Source organism: Sceloporus occidentalis, unplaced genomic scaffold (assembly GCF_023333645.1).
Source record: "Sceloporus occidentalis isolate IW3139 unplaced genomic scaffold, rSceOcc1.0.p SCAF_50, whole genome shotgun sequence".
Classification (NCBI taxonomy): Eukaryota; Metazoa; Chordata; class Lepidosauria; order Squamata; family Phrynosomatidae; genus Sceloporus; species Sceloporus occidentalis.
The window spans coordinates 6,955,316-6,970,695 of record NW_028317030.1 but is presented as its reverse complement, the minus strand read 5'-3'; the positions used below and the strand labels follow the sequence as shown (position 1 = coordinate 6,970,695).

The 15,380-nt window shown below is 42.4% G+C and overlaps 1 protein-coding gene across 1 annotated transcript in view; it reads left to right on the top strand.

Annotated features, from left to right (window-relative positions):
• The window catches only part of LOC149288791 (VPS10 domain-containing receptor SorCS1-like), a 252,828-nt gene that overhangs the window by 224,281 nt on the left and 13,167 nt on the right, over positions 1–15,380 (top strand). Inside the window, exons 21-23 of the mRNA XM_089491470.1 lie at positions 497–620; positions 5,245–5,357; positions 7,228–7,359. Of these exons, the coding sequence (XP_089347596.1) occupies positions 497–620; positions 5,245–5,357; positions 7,228–7,359 (369 nt within the window). The remainder of the gene's footprint in view (positions 1–496; positions 621–5,244; positions 5,358–7,227; positions 7,360–15,380) is intronic.

Sequence of the window (15,380 nt, the reverse complement as noted above, 5' to 3'; positions counted from 1 at the left end):
TATAAAGTAGTATCAGAATTGTATGTTTTGGGATTTTTTTTTATAATGCTGTGGAATAGACAGATTCTTACGCATTCATATAAAAGAGTGTCTGAGATGAGTTGGTTTTAATTCATGTCAGGTTATTATTGTCCAAAACCATCAGTAACTTCTGCCCAGATTTAGCCATTATTGTTATAGCAGAGAATACCGAGATCTATAAATGGCAAATTGAGAGGATGGTAGATAAATGGAACAGCCTCCAAGCAGAAGTGGTAGAGGGTAATACAGTGAGGGTATTAAACATGCATGGGATAGACAAACGGCTCCTAAACGGGCGACTAGACGGGGGCCGAATGGGGCCGATCTCCTGGGAGGTTCTGGGTTTCTATACTTTTACTATACCTGTAGCGGCAGCCATTAGCCCAATAAAGACACATTGTTTGAGTCCGTGATGCTGAAAGAACAATTTGTAACAATTAGAATTTCGTGTTTCTTTTTTGTGGTTATTTTGTAGCCGCTCATCAGCCTGGACGGAAGTATCTCCTTCACGTTTACAGCCGAAGGAATGAACGCGATCACCGTGCAGGTCTCGGCGGGGAATGCGATTCTCCAGGACACCAAGACCATCGCTGTGTATGGTGAGCTCTTTAAAATCCTGCGACATCTGCCGGCTCGGCGGCCCGAGCCTCTAACCCGATACAGAGCGATAACCCCGGGTCCGGAGCTCGGCCCAAGTCAACAAAGTTTACTGAAAGGCTGCTTATTATCTAAAAATTGTTCTGCGACACCCGGCCCCCACTGGGGTCTGCGCCTTAAAGGGGCAACCCAGTTATTATATACACTTTAATGCATGAGATAAATGATCATGGTATCCCCCTTGAAAATGCGTGGTGGGATTCTCCATAACCCCCTGATCTGACCCCCCCCTAATTTCCATGCCGGAGATGTATTCGGCTGAACCCATCTCCCTTCACGCGATATACTTACAGCCAATCAGCTCCAGCGTTGGTTCGGCCAACGCTTCGGGTAGGGGGTCTTTTGGGACAAACGTGAAGAAAGTGTTCCCATTGACTTTAAATGGACCTCTTCCATGTCACTGATTGGCTGCTTCAAGCGGCAAGTCAGTTGTGAGAATCGTCGGGCCACAGGTGAAACGGGAAGCTGCAGCTCAGAGCTGGAGCTTCTACTCAAGGTTATTTATTTACTTGCGCTTTGTTTCAAAAGAATTCAAATTAAAATACAATTTCCTCGATAAGCATTCTTCTTTAGTAGGACTCCTTTCGTAAACGTTCCCTTTTATGTACTTTAATGTATCAGAAATGATAAGATTTATAGAAGAATGTTTTGATCTAATTTTTAGATATGGAAGAGTTGTTAATATTTACAGTCAAATTATTTACACTGCCATTCAAAAGTTTGGGGTCACTCAGCTCTTTTTCATGGAAAACGAGGAAATTTCTGTCTGTAACATAATTACAAAAGAGTTTTCTAACCATCAGTTAGCCTTTTAAACTTAAACTTGGATCAGCGAACACAACGTGCCAGTGGAACCCAGGAGTGATGGGAGTGATAAAGGGCCATTGGAACACAGGAGTGATGGGAGTGATAAAGGGCCATTGGAACACAGGAGTGATGGGAGTGATAAAGGGCCATTGGAACACAGGAGTGATGGGAGTGATAAAGGGCCATTGGAACACAGGAGTGATGGGAGTGATAAAGGGCCATTGGAACACAGGAGTGATGGGAGTGATAAAGGGCCATTGGAACACAGGAGTGATGGGAGTGATAAAGGGCCATTGGAACACAGGAGTGATGGGAGTAATAAAGGGCCATTGGAACACAGGAGTGATGGGAGTGATAAAGAGCCATTGGAACACAGGAGTGATGGGAGTGATAAAGAGCCATTGGAACACAGGAGTGATGGGAGTGATAAAGGGCCATTGGAACCCAGGAGTGATGGGAGCGATAAAGGGCCATTGGAACACAGGAGTGATGGGAGTGATAAAGGGCCAATGGAACACAGGAGTGATGGGAGTGATAAAGGGCCATTGGAACACAGGAGTGATGGGGTGATAAAAGGCCATTGGAACACAGGAGTGATGGGAGTGATAAAGGGCCTCTGTACGCCTATAAAGAGATTCCATTAAAAATCAGCTGTTTCCAGCTACAATAGTCATTTACAACATTAACCCCATCTGTGCTGGATTTCTGATCCATTTCATGTTATTTCAATGGACAAAATCTGCTCCCCCCAAAACAAGAACATTTCTAAGTGACCCCAAACTTTTGAATATTTTAGGAAATAGGCAATCAGGAAAAGTTTAACTCCCATTCAGATCAATGAATGCAAAGTATGATATTTATTTAGGATTTATTTATAATTAAGTGCCTTTTGAGGTTCCTATCGTAACAGTTTACAGAAACGTAAACCCCCGGCCCCGGGAGGGAGGCTCCCCTCTAATTTCCGCACAGATCAATTTTTTTGCAAAAAAGCGGTTGATGTCGGATCCATTTCGTGCGATTTTGATCTTGAGGTTTTTTTTCCTATTTTGCTTAAGGCTTCTTGTTAATTAAATGACTTCTTCAGAGTGGAAATAGGATCCACAGTGGGACCTTTATCACAAAATACTGTTACAGTTAAGAAGAATTAAGAAATGTACAAAAAAGGCATTTCAAACAATCTCCCAAAATGCACATTTTCAAAAGTGAAGGGATTTTCCTGTGATAAATATTAAAGAATTGAAACATGCGCGGGATCGGCATACGGCTCCTGAATCTAAGACGAGACCAACGACTGATTAAGGTTTGAGTCTTTACAGCAGGAGAAACGGGCGACTAGACGGGGGCCGGATGGGGGGCGATCTGCCGGCAGATTCTATGTTTCTAATTTGGGGTCCCACGATCAAAAGAGCAGGATTCCAACATCCCGAGAAGGGGCAGAAACAGAACTTCTGTAATATCTCCCGGTGGGGGGGGGGGGGTATATAACCAAAAAAATAAACAAAGAATTTTTTTTTGTAAGAAAAAAAATATAAAAAAATAGTCTCGTCCGTTGTATTTACCAGATCACGGCTCGGAGGATTTTCCGAATGCCTGGCAAACAATTCCACCCGTATTCTCCTGCCTGTTTATTATGCCACGGTGGAGGTTATTCTCAAACCCCCCCCCCCCCGATCCGATTCCTCGCGCTTTAGTTAAAATCAGGCGTTTTCTGCATATTAATATAAAGTTCCGCTGGTTCTAATTTGTATTTAGAGCTCGCAGCCTCCTATTAGGTGAGGCGATACCCGCAATTTAACTCTCGTGCGGTCGGCGTGATTGAATAATTGCATAGCCGGGGAGTGAAATAAGATTTGCGTGAAGCTCGGTGATTGCCGAGGCCGATCTGTTTGTGTGTAGAGCACCGACTGGTTCCTTCTGTTTACGGAGTTCCTGCTGCAATAAATTATAATAATCTCGTTTTATTGTTTAAAAAGCTGAGAAAAATACGAGCGTGTTTTAAGTTCCCTCACTGTGTTAACGCCTGCCGCTTCTGCTGGGAGGCTGTGCCACTTATCAACCACCTCCTCAGTAGCGTGAAAACAAAACAAAGAAAAAACGTATACAAAGAGATGTAATGAGGGCGGGAGAGAATTTGCAGGACTTAAATTGACCCGTAAGTTCCATGTGCGTTCCGGACTGTCCCCCGAAATCTGGAACTGTTGGCAGGTATGCAAATACAGGCGATAAGGCTTTTCTAAACAACTGATTGTCTACAGGAACAGGAAAATCCACGAAACATCAATAATTTATACACAGCAGCCGAGCAGGCAGCGCCGGACGGGTGATCACGGGGCGGCCCGGCACTTTAAGTCCAGCGGCCACCGGATGACGTAGGTGCGGTGGGCGGCTGGATACGCGGTAGAAGGTTCCATTGACGTTGGGGGTTGTCCTGTTGTCGTCAGTGGGCGACCCCACCGAGGTCGCGGGACACATGCTATTTTTAATGGGGAAGAGGGCGGGGAAGTGGGCGGGGATTGATGCGTGCCGCAACGCCGCGACCCAGAGTTTCACCTTAGTGCCCCGGAGACCTAGAGAAGCGGCGCTTTACCCGGAGTCCCCGGGAGGAACCAGGAGAGATCCCAGGTGTGAGTAACGCCCAGGGCCGGCTGAAGACTTACCGCCTGGGGCGAAGTTTAAAAATGCCGCCCCCCGCCGACGCCGGGGGGGGGGCGGCATTACCTACCCCCCCACACCACCGGTACTTACCTGCGGCGAGTCTCCCTGTGCTGCCACGGTGCCGGCTTGTAATGCTGAGCGCCGGAAATTCGCGTCACTTCCGGCGCTCTGCATTACAAGCCGGCACAGAGACCGAACAGGGAAACTCGCCGCAGAGGAGAGAGAGAGGGGCGCCGAGCGGGTAAGCGAAAACCACTCGGTGCCCCTCTCTCTCTCCTCCGCTTCAAAAAAAACAAAAAAAAAAACCGCTTGGGGCGGCAAAGTGCCGCCCCTTCTGAAGTGCCGCCTGGGGCAATTGCCTCAGGGAAGAAGAGAGTATTTGGCACTTAGTAGGCTGAGGATAATGAGAATAGAGGTCAGCAGGTGCGCTCTCAGGTGTCATTACTAACAGGGATTTGGGGTCCTAAAAAGGGACTGTCCAAACTATCAGGGACGCTTGGGAGATACGGGGGAAGAAATGCTACAGTTTCCATGACTTAAATGTTTCCATGACTTAAATGTTTCCATGCTATCAGACAAGGTCCTCACAAACGTTTCATGTGGTGTAGTAAATTTGTGTCACATATTGTGAGCCCTAATTCCGTTGGCGGCTTTGTGGGATAGAGTCTGGAATTTGAACTTCAATTGAGATGAAGTCGAGACCTCTATTCGGGCCGACGTAGAAAAAATAGACAGGACCCAGCCAGCACAGCCTCCGTAGTGAAGTTACATCACACCTCCAATGCAATGTGCGGGGATATGACATCATATCTCAGTGCGTAGCACTCGGAATGGCGGAGATAAGGGCAGCGCCAAGCCAAGTTATATCTCTGCGCGCCTCTACCACTGGCATAAATGTCACGGACACATCCATAAAGATTGAACATTCTTATCCCTTGGCTGATGGGGTGGGGATGAGACGAGCCAAAAAATGTCCGCCTGCCTTCCTGTACTGTATTAAAGTCCAGAAAGAAGGGTCCCATCCTACTGTACAGTATTAAAAAACAGCCTTTATTTCTAGCGTAAAATGAATATAAAACAGCTTGTATTTTCTTTTTGTTCCAGAGCAGTTCCAGTCTTTGAGGTTATCGTTCTCACCCAACCTGGACGAATACAACCCCGACATCCCTGAGTGGAGAAAAGATATAAGTCGTGTGATTAAGAAGGCACTCATGCATGTAAGTGACCATTACACATTCCAAATTGACTTCCCTTAACCTCTACTCGACCAGTGACGTGCCTGGTTCATCACGCAAAGATGTCCCTAGAGGACCAATGACGTACCTGGTTCATCATGAAAAGATTGTTTATTTTTATTTATACCTGACCCTAAGAGGCTAATTTTTTTTTTTTTTATGGAATTTTTAATTTATATTGGGTGATTAGTGTGGTGAAAGTTAGTGGGGAATTAAACGGGGTTAGGTTTAAGTAAGGAATAAAAAAAAAAAAAAATTACAAAAACCTAAAAATATTAGAAAACCAAAAATACATTAAATACATTAAAATAGTTTTTCATGTTTCTACTAGCTGTGAATAAGTTACATACCTGTAAAACTGTGAATAAATGGGTAATTTTTTTACATCCAATTTAAAACAATAACATTAAAAATGATGTGAATATGGTTTAAAAAAAAGCCCTAATTTTCTCAAATATATATATATATAGATATATATATATATATATATATATATATATATATATATATAGATATATATACTGATCCGTTATATATAATTTGTGCGGTTTCACCAAATCAGATAGAAACAAAGAACGATGTAGGAAAGACTTGTAGGCTTTAGCCCTGGTCCTTAAGGGGTTAAACAATACAGTGGTGGGATATTCCTGCAAACCAGGCTATTTTATGTGACACATACGTATCCCCTGCCTACACACCAGTACAACCAGTTTAATATGGGATCTCACCAGTTATGGACAAAATATAGGGTTGACTAGTGTTAGAAAGTTTCCGCACTGATGGACATTCTTTGATTTCCGTGTCCTGGTATATATTTTTTTCCCTTAGAATACATTTTCTAGATACTACATACACAGAACCACCGCTTTTTTTTGCTCCGTATACTTCGTCCACGTCTTCCATCTGTTCCCGCGCCGCTAAACCTTTCTTCATTCCACGAGGGAGAAACGTTCACCGAGAAGGCAAAGTGGTAACAAGTGGCATCCCTGTTCACAAAGCCATGTTCTTCCGGTTGGATTCACCGAAGCATGGGTTATAAACACGGGTCTCTGCGTGCCTCGGTCGACCGGAGTCCATCTGTTTACCCCTTACACTTCGTCATAACAGAACGCTACTTTTCCCAACATTCCATCCCTTCACATTTTTAATTTATGTTTTATTTAAACACTTCTGGGTAGTCTAATAGAGGAAAGTCTCCTCTCGCTTTGTTTTTTATCATTCTTACTAAAAAAAAAAAAAACCCGCGGAGAAGGCAGCAGCGTAGCCTACGGCCATAGCCAACGTTCTGCCTGGCCACGCAGGAGCTGGCAATTAATCGAGCAGTGTGAGTGCAGCTCGGCAGAATGCACTCTTCCTCCCGTTCCTCTGGAGAGCAGGTGTCGCGTACGGCACTCCAGAGCCAGCTGTGCGTAAACCTGAAAGCCGTCTGCTAATTAAAGTGGTCGGGATTGAACCAGCGGTCCTCCAGCCACACAGTTGGCAGCTGATTGCTCCTAGCCCAGCGCGGCTTCACTATAGCCATAGGGATCCAAATGGATTTTTCAATATCTCGTTGGCTACATATTCTGTTTTGGTTAACGCTTTCCAAATTCCAACCAGTATGCGACTGGGAATGCGAAAACATTCCATCACCCGAAGGCAGGGGAAACATTCAGACAGATCTTCTTTACCTATTGACGTTGGACTTCTGAAGACCCACAAAAGCCTGTCCATAAGGTCACCACCATGAGTGAATCCTTGCAACTTTCTTTTATTAGTCATCAAAAGGTTAAACGCAGACTTTAAGACTTATGCAACTGTATGATAGCTTGTTTTACTTAGTGTTACGTGTTTGTGTTTCTTTTTGGTTAAGGCGACCGGGGTGAACAGCAAGCAGATTTTGGTCGCCATCCTTCCGGGATTGCCCACTTCTGCAGAACTCTTTATCCTGCCGTATCCAGATGGGCCAGGCGAAGGCAAGAAGAAGTCCGAAGACCTAGCGCAGGTAAAGGTGATTGCTGGTTAAGGTTCTCTGCTTAATTGAATAACTTGGGACTGTAGCACATTTAAGTCCCCAGATGACCTCTTGCCCAAAATTTCTATTTTTTGTCTTCCTTTCTGCTCCCTTCCTACTGAATGCTAATCACCACTTACCTCCCCGTTCTCTCCCATACTTTAGCATCATGGCCAACGGTCTTGGTTGGGTCAGACCAATTTTAGGACTATATCCTACCAGGGTTCCTATCCTGACCAGAAATGGTGGTTGCAAACCTCAATGGCGGAACCCAAACCCTACCTTGATTCCAAGACACTTTTGGCGTCCTAGTTGGTGGGGAGATACGTTGTGGACCAAACCCATGGCTGATTCCTGGGGCTTTGTCTGCCCAAAGAGGTCTGGGTTCCATACTTTTTCGACCTTAATGACTTTGGTGTCGCATCATTTCCCCAAAATCCGACCAGTGAAAGATTTAATGGTTTGCAGGATTTAAGTAACTATGGATGCAACGTTTCTGACGGGGAGACGATTTATATTGTCCTCCGATATGAGAGGAACAATTCATTCCTGCAGGGAAGGGAAATTATGTACCGGGATCTGTCTGACAGCAATTTTTTACCTGCACAGAAAGGCATTCACTTCAACATATAGAACACAAACATGTGCTTCACATTACAGTTTACTTTATGCTTAAGAACAAATCTAAACATCACTTACAGCTTATCAAGAAACAAAGAATCTGCCGGCAGATCGGCCCCATTCGGCCCCCGTCTAGTCTGCCCGTTTCTCCTGCTGTAAAGACTCAAACCTTAATCAGTCGTTGGTCTCGTCTTAGATTCAGGAGCCGTGTGCCTATCCCTATTTCCTCACTATATTAGCCTCTACCACGTCTGCTGGAAGGCTGTTCCGCTTATCTACCACCCTCTGTATGAAGAAAATGTGGATACTTTGAAAATATTAAACATACAATACATATCTGACTGTGGCTTGGCTTAACAGATGTTTTTTTGATAATTTACTCTATTACTTTACACATGAGAGGTAGTTGCCTCCCCATCCTCACAACCTTCATAGCTGGATAATAAAGCAACATAACGTTCATCGATGACCAAAGAAATCCATCCTCGCTGATTAATGAATGCCTGTTACCTTCATTAGATTTATTTTATTTTCATAAATAAGCACTGTATACAGTAATATAACCCCCAGCACTGTATACAGTAATATAACCCCCAGCGCTGTATACAGTAATATAACCCCCAGCGCTGTATACAGTAATAACCCCCAGCGCTGTATACAGTAATATAACCCCAAGCGCTGTATACAGTAATATAACCCCCAGCGCTGTATACAGTAATATAACCCCCCGACGCTGTATACAGTAATATAACCCCCAGGCGCTGTATACAGTAATATAACCCCCAGCGCTGTATACAGTAATATAACCCCCAGTGCTGTATACAGTAATATAACCCCCAGTGCTGTATACAGTAATAACCCCCAGCACTGTATACAGTAATATAACCCCCCGGCGCTGTATACAGTAATATAACCCCCAGGCGCTGTATACAGTAATATAACCCCCCAGCACTGTATACAGTAATATAACCCCCAGCGCTGTATACAGTAATATAACCCCCAGCGCTGTATACAGTAATATAACCCCAGCACTATATACAGTAATATAATCCCCAGCGCTGTATACAGTAATATAACCCCAGCGCTGTATACAGTAATATAACCCCCAGCACTGTATACAGTAATATAACGCCCCAGCGCTGTATACAGTAATATAATCCCCAGCGCTGTATACAGTAATATAACCCCCAGCACTGTATACAGTAATATAACCCCTAGCGCTGTATACAGTAATATAACCCCCAGCACTGTATACAGTAATATAACACCCAGCGCTGTATACAGTAATATAACCCCTAGCGCTGTATACAGTAATATAACCCCCAGCACTGTATACAGTAATATAACCCCCCAGCGCTGTATACAGTAATATAACCCCCAGCGCTGTATACAGTAATATAACCCCCCCAGCGCTGTATACAGTAATATAACCCCCCAGCGCTGTATACAGTAATAACCCCCAACGCTGTATACAGTAATAACCTCAGCAGTGTGAATAGTAATATCAATTGGTGATAAAAACCTGGTTTTATCTCATTTTGTTAAAAATTCCCTTTATCTGCAGACCTGGAGCCGCCGTCGCTGTCAGTCATGTGATATTTTGGGTGGCTTTCCCGGCTCAAACCCCACACTGAGCTGATGCTTTATGGCAATGCTAATGAAGTCCGTCCCTCCATAGACTTTCATTAGTCAGAGGGTCCTGCTTGGTGATTAAGACTGAGCCATTCTATTGTTCCCCACAGGCAGTATGATAAAGAGTCGGGGTGTTTGTCTAGTAGATTGGGGATCAGATAACAGAGCGAGAACTCTTTTTTTATACCAATAGCCGACATGTATTGATACATATAAGGTTTAAAATATAAATGTAATATAAAGGTACCATTTATATGAAGACAGGAGTTTGGGAACGTTCTTCCTCCTCTGTGTCTGTTACTCTTCCTGAAATTGGACTCGATCCACGTCTACAATAAAGCATTTGATGATTAGTTGCGATTCTCTCAAATCTTTGACCTAGATCCCACTTCATAAGAAAATGTAAATGAGGTGGCGGATGAGGTGCGTGCCACGGATCAGCGTCTCCGTACACCGCACCGAACAAATCACTTCAACTTTAAACGCTGACTCGGCTCGTCCGGCTTGACTCCCCAGTAAGGACTTGACCCAAATCAGATCGCTAATTGCAGGAATATTAATCATTTCTGCTAATTAGCCGCTACTATTCACTTTATGTCATCAATAAAAATCATGAGTCGTGAAAAGCCAGCTCTATGATAGGATTATTCCTTCTTAAAACAACACGGTTACTTCCATCGATGAGTACTGAGCGAGCGGAGGGCATGAAGACATCTTAAATATTCATTCATTCCAAATATTAAAAGCAGATTTATCGAAGATTTAGCCCTGGAACTCCATGACGTGCAGACCTTCGGAAGATATTGAGAGTCGTTACGAGACCAGCTGGAGAGGTCAACCCCAAAAATATAAAACCAAACATTTAATTGGTACTCCTGGCAGAAGGGGTTAAAATGAAAGTTTTCTGTGAAAGCCGCAGCTAATGGATTTTTAATCATTTTGGTTCCCATTATTTCCCATTTCACTGAAATCGTATCCCGGGTTTAATTACTTTAAGTCTCGTTCTCCTGCTCCTAATGGCTGGTATATACGGTATATATATATATATATTCCTGGAGCGGAGCTAAAATCTGTGAAAGTGAATCATCCTCGGTATTTTTATTTCCACTTTAATAATATTATTAACTCAGTTTGACAGCTTCTAAACGCAGCAGTAAATAAAGCAGATTTGGGAGAAAAATCCGTTATTTTTTTTTTCTCATATCCCTGGAAATATATCTTATTTTTAAAATGATGTTTAAAAGTCTGAAAGTTCCAAAAACTTCAAAGCAGATTTAAAAGATGGCCTTTCATCTCTTTTTCTGCAATTATTATTAAAAACTAAATATTACATCAGGCACATATTATGCATAGTCCCTAAACGCCTACATTTCGCCCCAAATTGCCGCTTTCATTGTGAATTTAAAATTCAGGCATACATTTTTTGGGGGGGGGGGCGGATTAAGTCTAGCAAAAGCAAGATGCTGATAAAACAAAAATATATATTTTTAAATATATATTTTTATTTCTATATTATATATATTCATATAACTTGGGGAAGGACCTCTTTACATCTTTAATATAGATTAAAAATGTTCGAAAACGTCTTATTTTAGAAAATGCAATAATTGCACGTTACATTAAGATGAAACGGCGACCAATTGTAATAAAAATCTGCGTATTACGTCTTCTGTAATATCCTACCACATTATTACATGAATTATTAGATTATCATAACATTTATAATCGGGGTATAAAAACGGATATTTGTCGTTTAACCAGAGCACGTGCCACCGAACACATTTTTATGGCGGCCGTTCTTATAATTAGAAGGGACCGGTTGGAGGAGATCTGAGACGGCCGTTAAGTAAATTGTTTTCTGAGTAAACGCATTTCGTGCCACCTGGAGAGGAAATGTGGAGTCAGCTTGGAATGTGGAGCAGTCACCATGGGAACCAGCGGAATGTTCCCAGTTAGTGTACCGATCTGATGATTCTATCGCTGTCACAAAATAAGATTTATTAATATTAAATTATATATATATATATATAAATATACAGCACTTATATATAACATATACATGTGAGGGGGTGGAGCTATCTTCCCAAATTCTGCATAAAGGCCTTAGACAATAGTGTTGACTAATATATATATATATATATATATATATATATATATATATACCGTATATATATATATATATATATATATATATTTAATTTTAAAGTATGCCTGTAAAGTAAAAAAAAAAACTAAAAAGGTCCTAAAAATATTTTTACGTAAATACTTAAAAAAATGAATAAAAAATTTTAAGCTTTTTTAAAAATACTTAAAAAACACTTCAAAAATATGTTGGGTTTTTTTTAGAATAAAATGTTAAAGTAGTTTAGAAGTTTCTTAAATAAGCAGATTGTTCCAAGTAGCCGTCTCTTCACCGTTCCACTGAATTGTTTCTTTATCTTTCCTCCACGTGTCTTCTTTTGCTCATCACCATCTCTCTCCCATGGCTTTGCATTGTTCTATTACAGTGTGACAGGTGCCATGTCTCGCACACAGGCTGCTTCCCGGCTGCCCCCCCCCCCCCCCTCCGTGGGTCTCTAATCAACAGGATTCCCTGCACGTCAATTATTTTAAGTTACTAAAAACTCCCTTATGCTAAAACCCTGTGGCGCAGACAGAGCTGAAGCTTCTTTCAAGGTCAGGAGTCTGTCCTTCCCCTGACCAGAGGACTCGTACTGTCACAGAGAGATAATATTTTATTCTCTACGGGAGAACAAGTAAAAGCAATGTCCCTTGCTGTTCCACATAAGCACCCGCTTGTTCTTTGGCTTCTGTAATCCCACCTGCCACATGAGATGGTTTTAGTTTAATACCGGATGGCGACCTTCTAACTTTAGCCTTATAAATAGAAAAACACAATGGAGTGATAATCACAATATCTTATTCTCTCTTTCAGCTTTTCGCTAAAACCCTTTTAGAGGGACAGAGGCTTAGATGGAATGTAAGGCAGTTTTACTTTACTGGGAGAGTGGTAGATAAGTGGAGCAGCCTCCCAGCAGAGGTGGTAGGGGTTAATACAGCGAGGGGAATTAAACATGCATGGGATAGACATACAGCTCCTGAGTCTAAGATGAGACCAACGACTGATTAAGGTCTGAGTTTTTACAGTAGAAAAAAGACTAGATGGGGCCGAATGGGTCCGATCTGTCAGCAAATTCTGCGTTTCTATGTGTGTAAAACCAAGGATTTCTTTTTGTGCTGGGAAACAGAAATCCAAACTTCTTGCAAAATATCTGAAACTGTATAAAAAAAAAAAAACCCCAAAAACCCAACACATTTAAATCTTAATCGCCTGCACGTGTTCTCTCCTTAATATAAAAGGTAGTAGGGCACAGATAAATATTAACAACATCGAGTCTCCCGTCATGAATTTCCGCCATCGCCGAAGTCATTCTGGTCAAAATGTATTCAGCAGAAAGTTTTGTAGTCATTTTCTTTTAAAAAAAAAAAAGAGAAAATGTGCAGTAAATAAGTGGAAATTACTATGACATGAAAAAAAGAGTCATTTTCTCTTCTTGCCAATTGATAAAATCACTAAACCAAAGTAACGACCCTAACTGGTCAGGGGAACCTATCCTCGCCCCGCCATATATATTTTTATATATATATATATATATATATATATATATATATAAATCAGTGCTATTCAGATTACTGCATTTAAAGCTCAACCTTATTGGCACTTGAGGGGTTAATTATGACAACACATGCAATATCCATCAATGCTGCTTATGGTTTGGGACGGAATGCTATGATTTTTTAGGGGAACTCCTTTAGTAGCCGGCCCTGGATTCATCAAAGCGCAAGGAGACCCCCGCACCCCCGGCGTGTGTTCCGTGGAGCGGCTTTATCAGAGTCAAAGTCTGACAAACGATTTCCTCGGAATAATGAGAAACGGAATCACGCGATCTGTTAGTGGAATATGTTCTTGTTGCAATAAAACATGGCCTGCTGGGTTTCCATGGAAGGTTGGAGGAGACTGCACTACGTTTTTGTGCTGGACTATAAGTGCCATCACCCAGGGAACTATTGGGTTCGGGGGGTCCTATGCTGGAAAGTTCTTGGGTTCCGTATTTTTTTTTCATTGGCTCCATTTTACCCCCATACCATTGGGAATGATTAGAAGCTGCTACCACTGGTGGTGGGTCCATAAGGTTCATGGGGCAAGAGATGAAGCGACCCCTGGTGCCCCAAGGTGATCATGCGCTTGAGCCCCCTTCTGCTATAAGAGATGTCAGAGGGTTGGTGGGACCTCCGACCCCACTCGTGGCTCCAGGTCCTGGATATGGCTCTGTTTGTCTATTTGGGGAACGAGAAGGCCTCTCTTCTCCTCTTCCTGCGGTTCTATCACACAGGGACCCCATCTTTGGGGGTGTTGGCTGTGGGTCCACAGGGAACCCAGGAAAAGGGTTCAGATCTTCACAGAGGAGCCTATTTTGCGTCATCCCATTGATCGTTGATTCTCAACTGATGGATCTTCTCTAGTTGGGTGTTAAAGGCTCAGGACCATTTTCTACCATTTCTTTCCATAAATAACTCCAATAGCAGAACCAGCAAGCGTAGAATGTCCGGGCAAATAAAGCCTTTTCGGCCCCCCGTCTAGTCTCAAACCTTAATCAGTCGTTGGTCTCGTCTTAGATTCAGGAGCCGTATGTCTATCCCATGCATGTTTAATACCCTCACTGTATTACCCTCTACCACTTCTGCTGGGAGGCCGTTCCATGTATCTACCACTATCTCTGTAAGGTAAAACATCCTTGCATTATTTCTAAGTAGGCCTTTAGCAAACCCAGAGAGCGCAGCATTACAATTCGATACATTGTATATATATTGTAGATAAATACTGAAACATAGTTTCCTCTTCATGCGTTTTAATAAAGGAAATATATTAACAGCACATATCTTCCCCACTCCCTGTGCAAACATCTGCTTAATAAATCATTTATTTCTTTATATCTATATGCATCTTAAGGCATCTAGAAAAATATAATTATCATAAACAGAAAAAAAATACTAAAAAAAAATACCATAATTCAAGCAAAAAAATGGTCTCATCAGCAAAACGCAAATCATATTTTGAATTCAGTGTTTAAAAGACCATAAAGTGAAATAAACGAAATCGTTTTTTGGGGTTTTTTTCTTCCACATCTTCAATCTGAAAGATTTTGTAAAAAAAATTTGTAGTCTGAAATCTCCGGACGTCCCGATTTATTTCCCTGCGGATTTATCGTGCAGATGGGTAAACGCTCGGCACCCAAACAAACATTAAACTCCGCTTGTTTGTGCGATCGGATAATTCCGTTTGTCGTGTTTTGTGCGTTTCCAGATTCTGCAGATGGTTTTCCAGCCGCTTCTCGATTCAACGCAGCTGCCCCAAAAGCCTTACCTGGGTTGTGTTCCTTTTTTGTGTTACATTGAAGGGTTAATGCTTTTTGTACCATAACATCCAGAATCTAAGACGAGACCAACGACTGATTAAGGTTGGAGTCTTTACAGCAGGAGAAAAGGGCGACTAGACGGGGGGCCGAATGGGGCCGATCTCCCGGCAGGTTCTATGTTTACTCCTTTTGGTTCCAGTGTGTTTTCATTGAATGATCGCCAGTTTAACTCTGTTTGTTCTGTTACTTATTCTTTTTTCCTTATTCCTTATTCTGGCTTCTGGGTCAAACCTTGGATTGACTAGAGGATGAAAGCGAGATGGGGCAGATTAGGAAAGAACA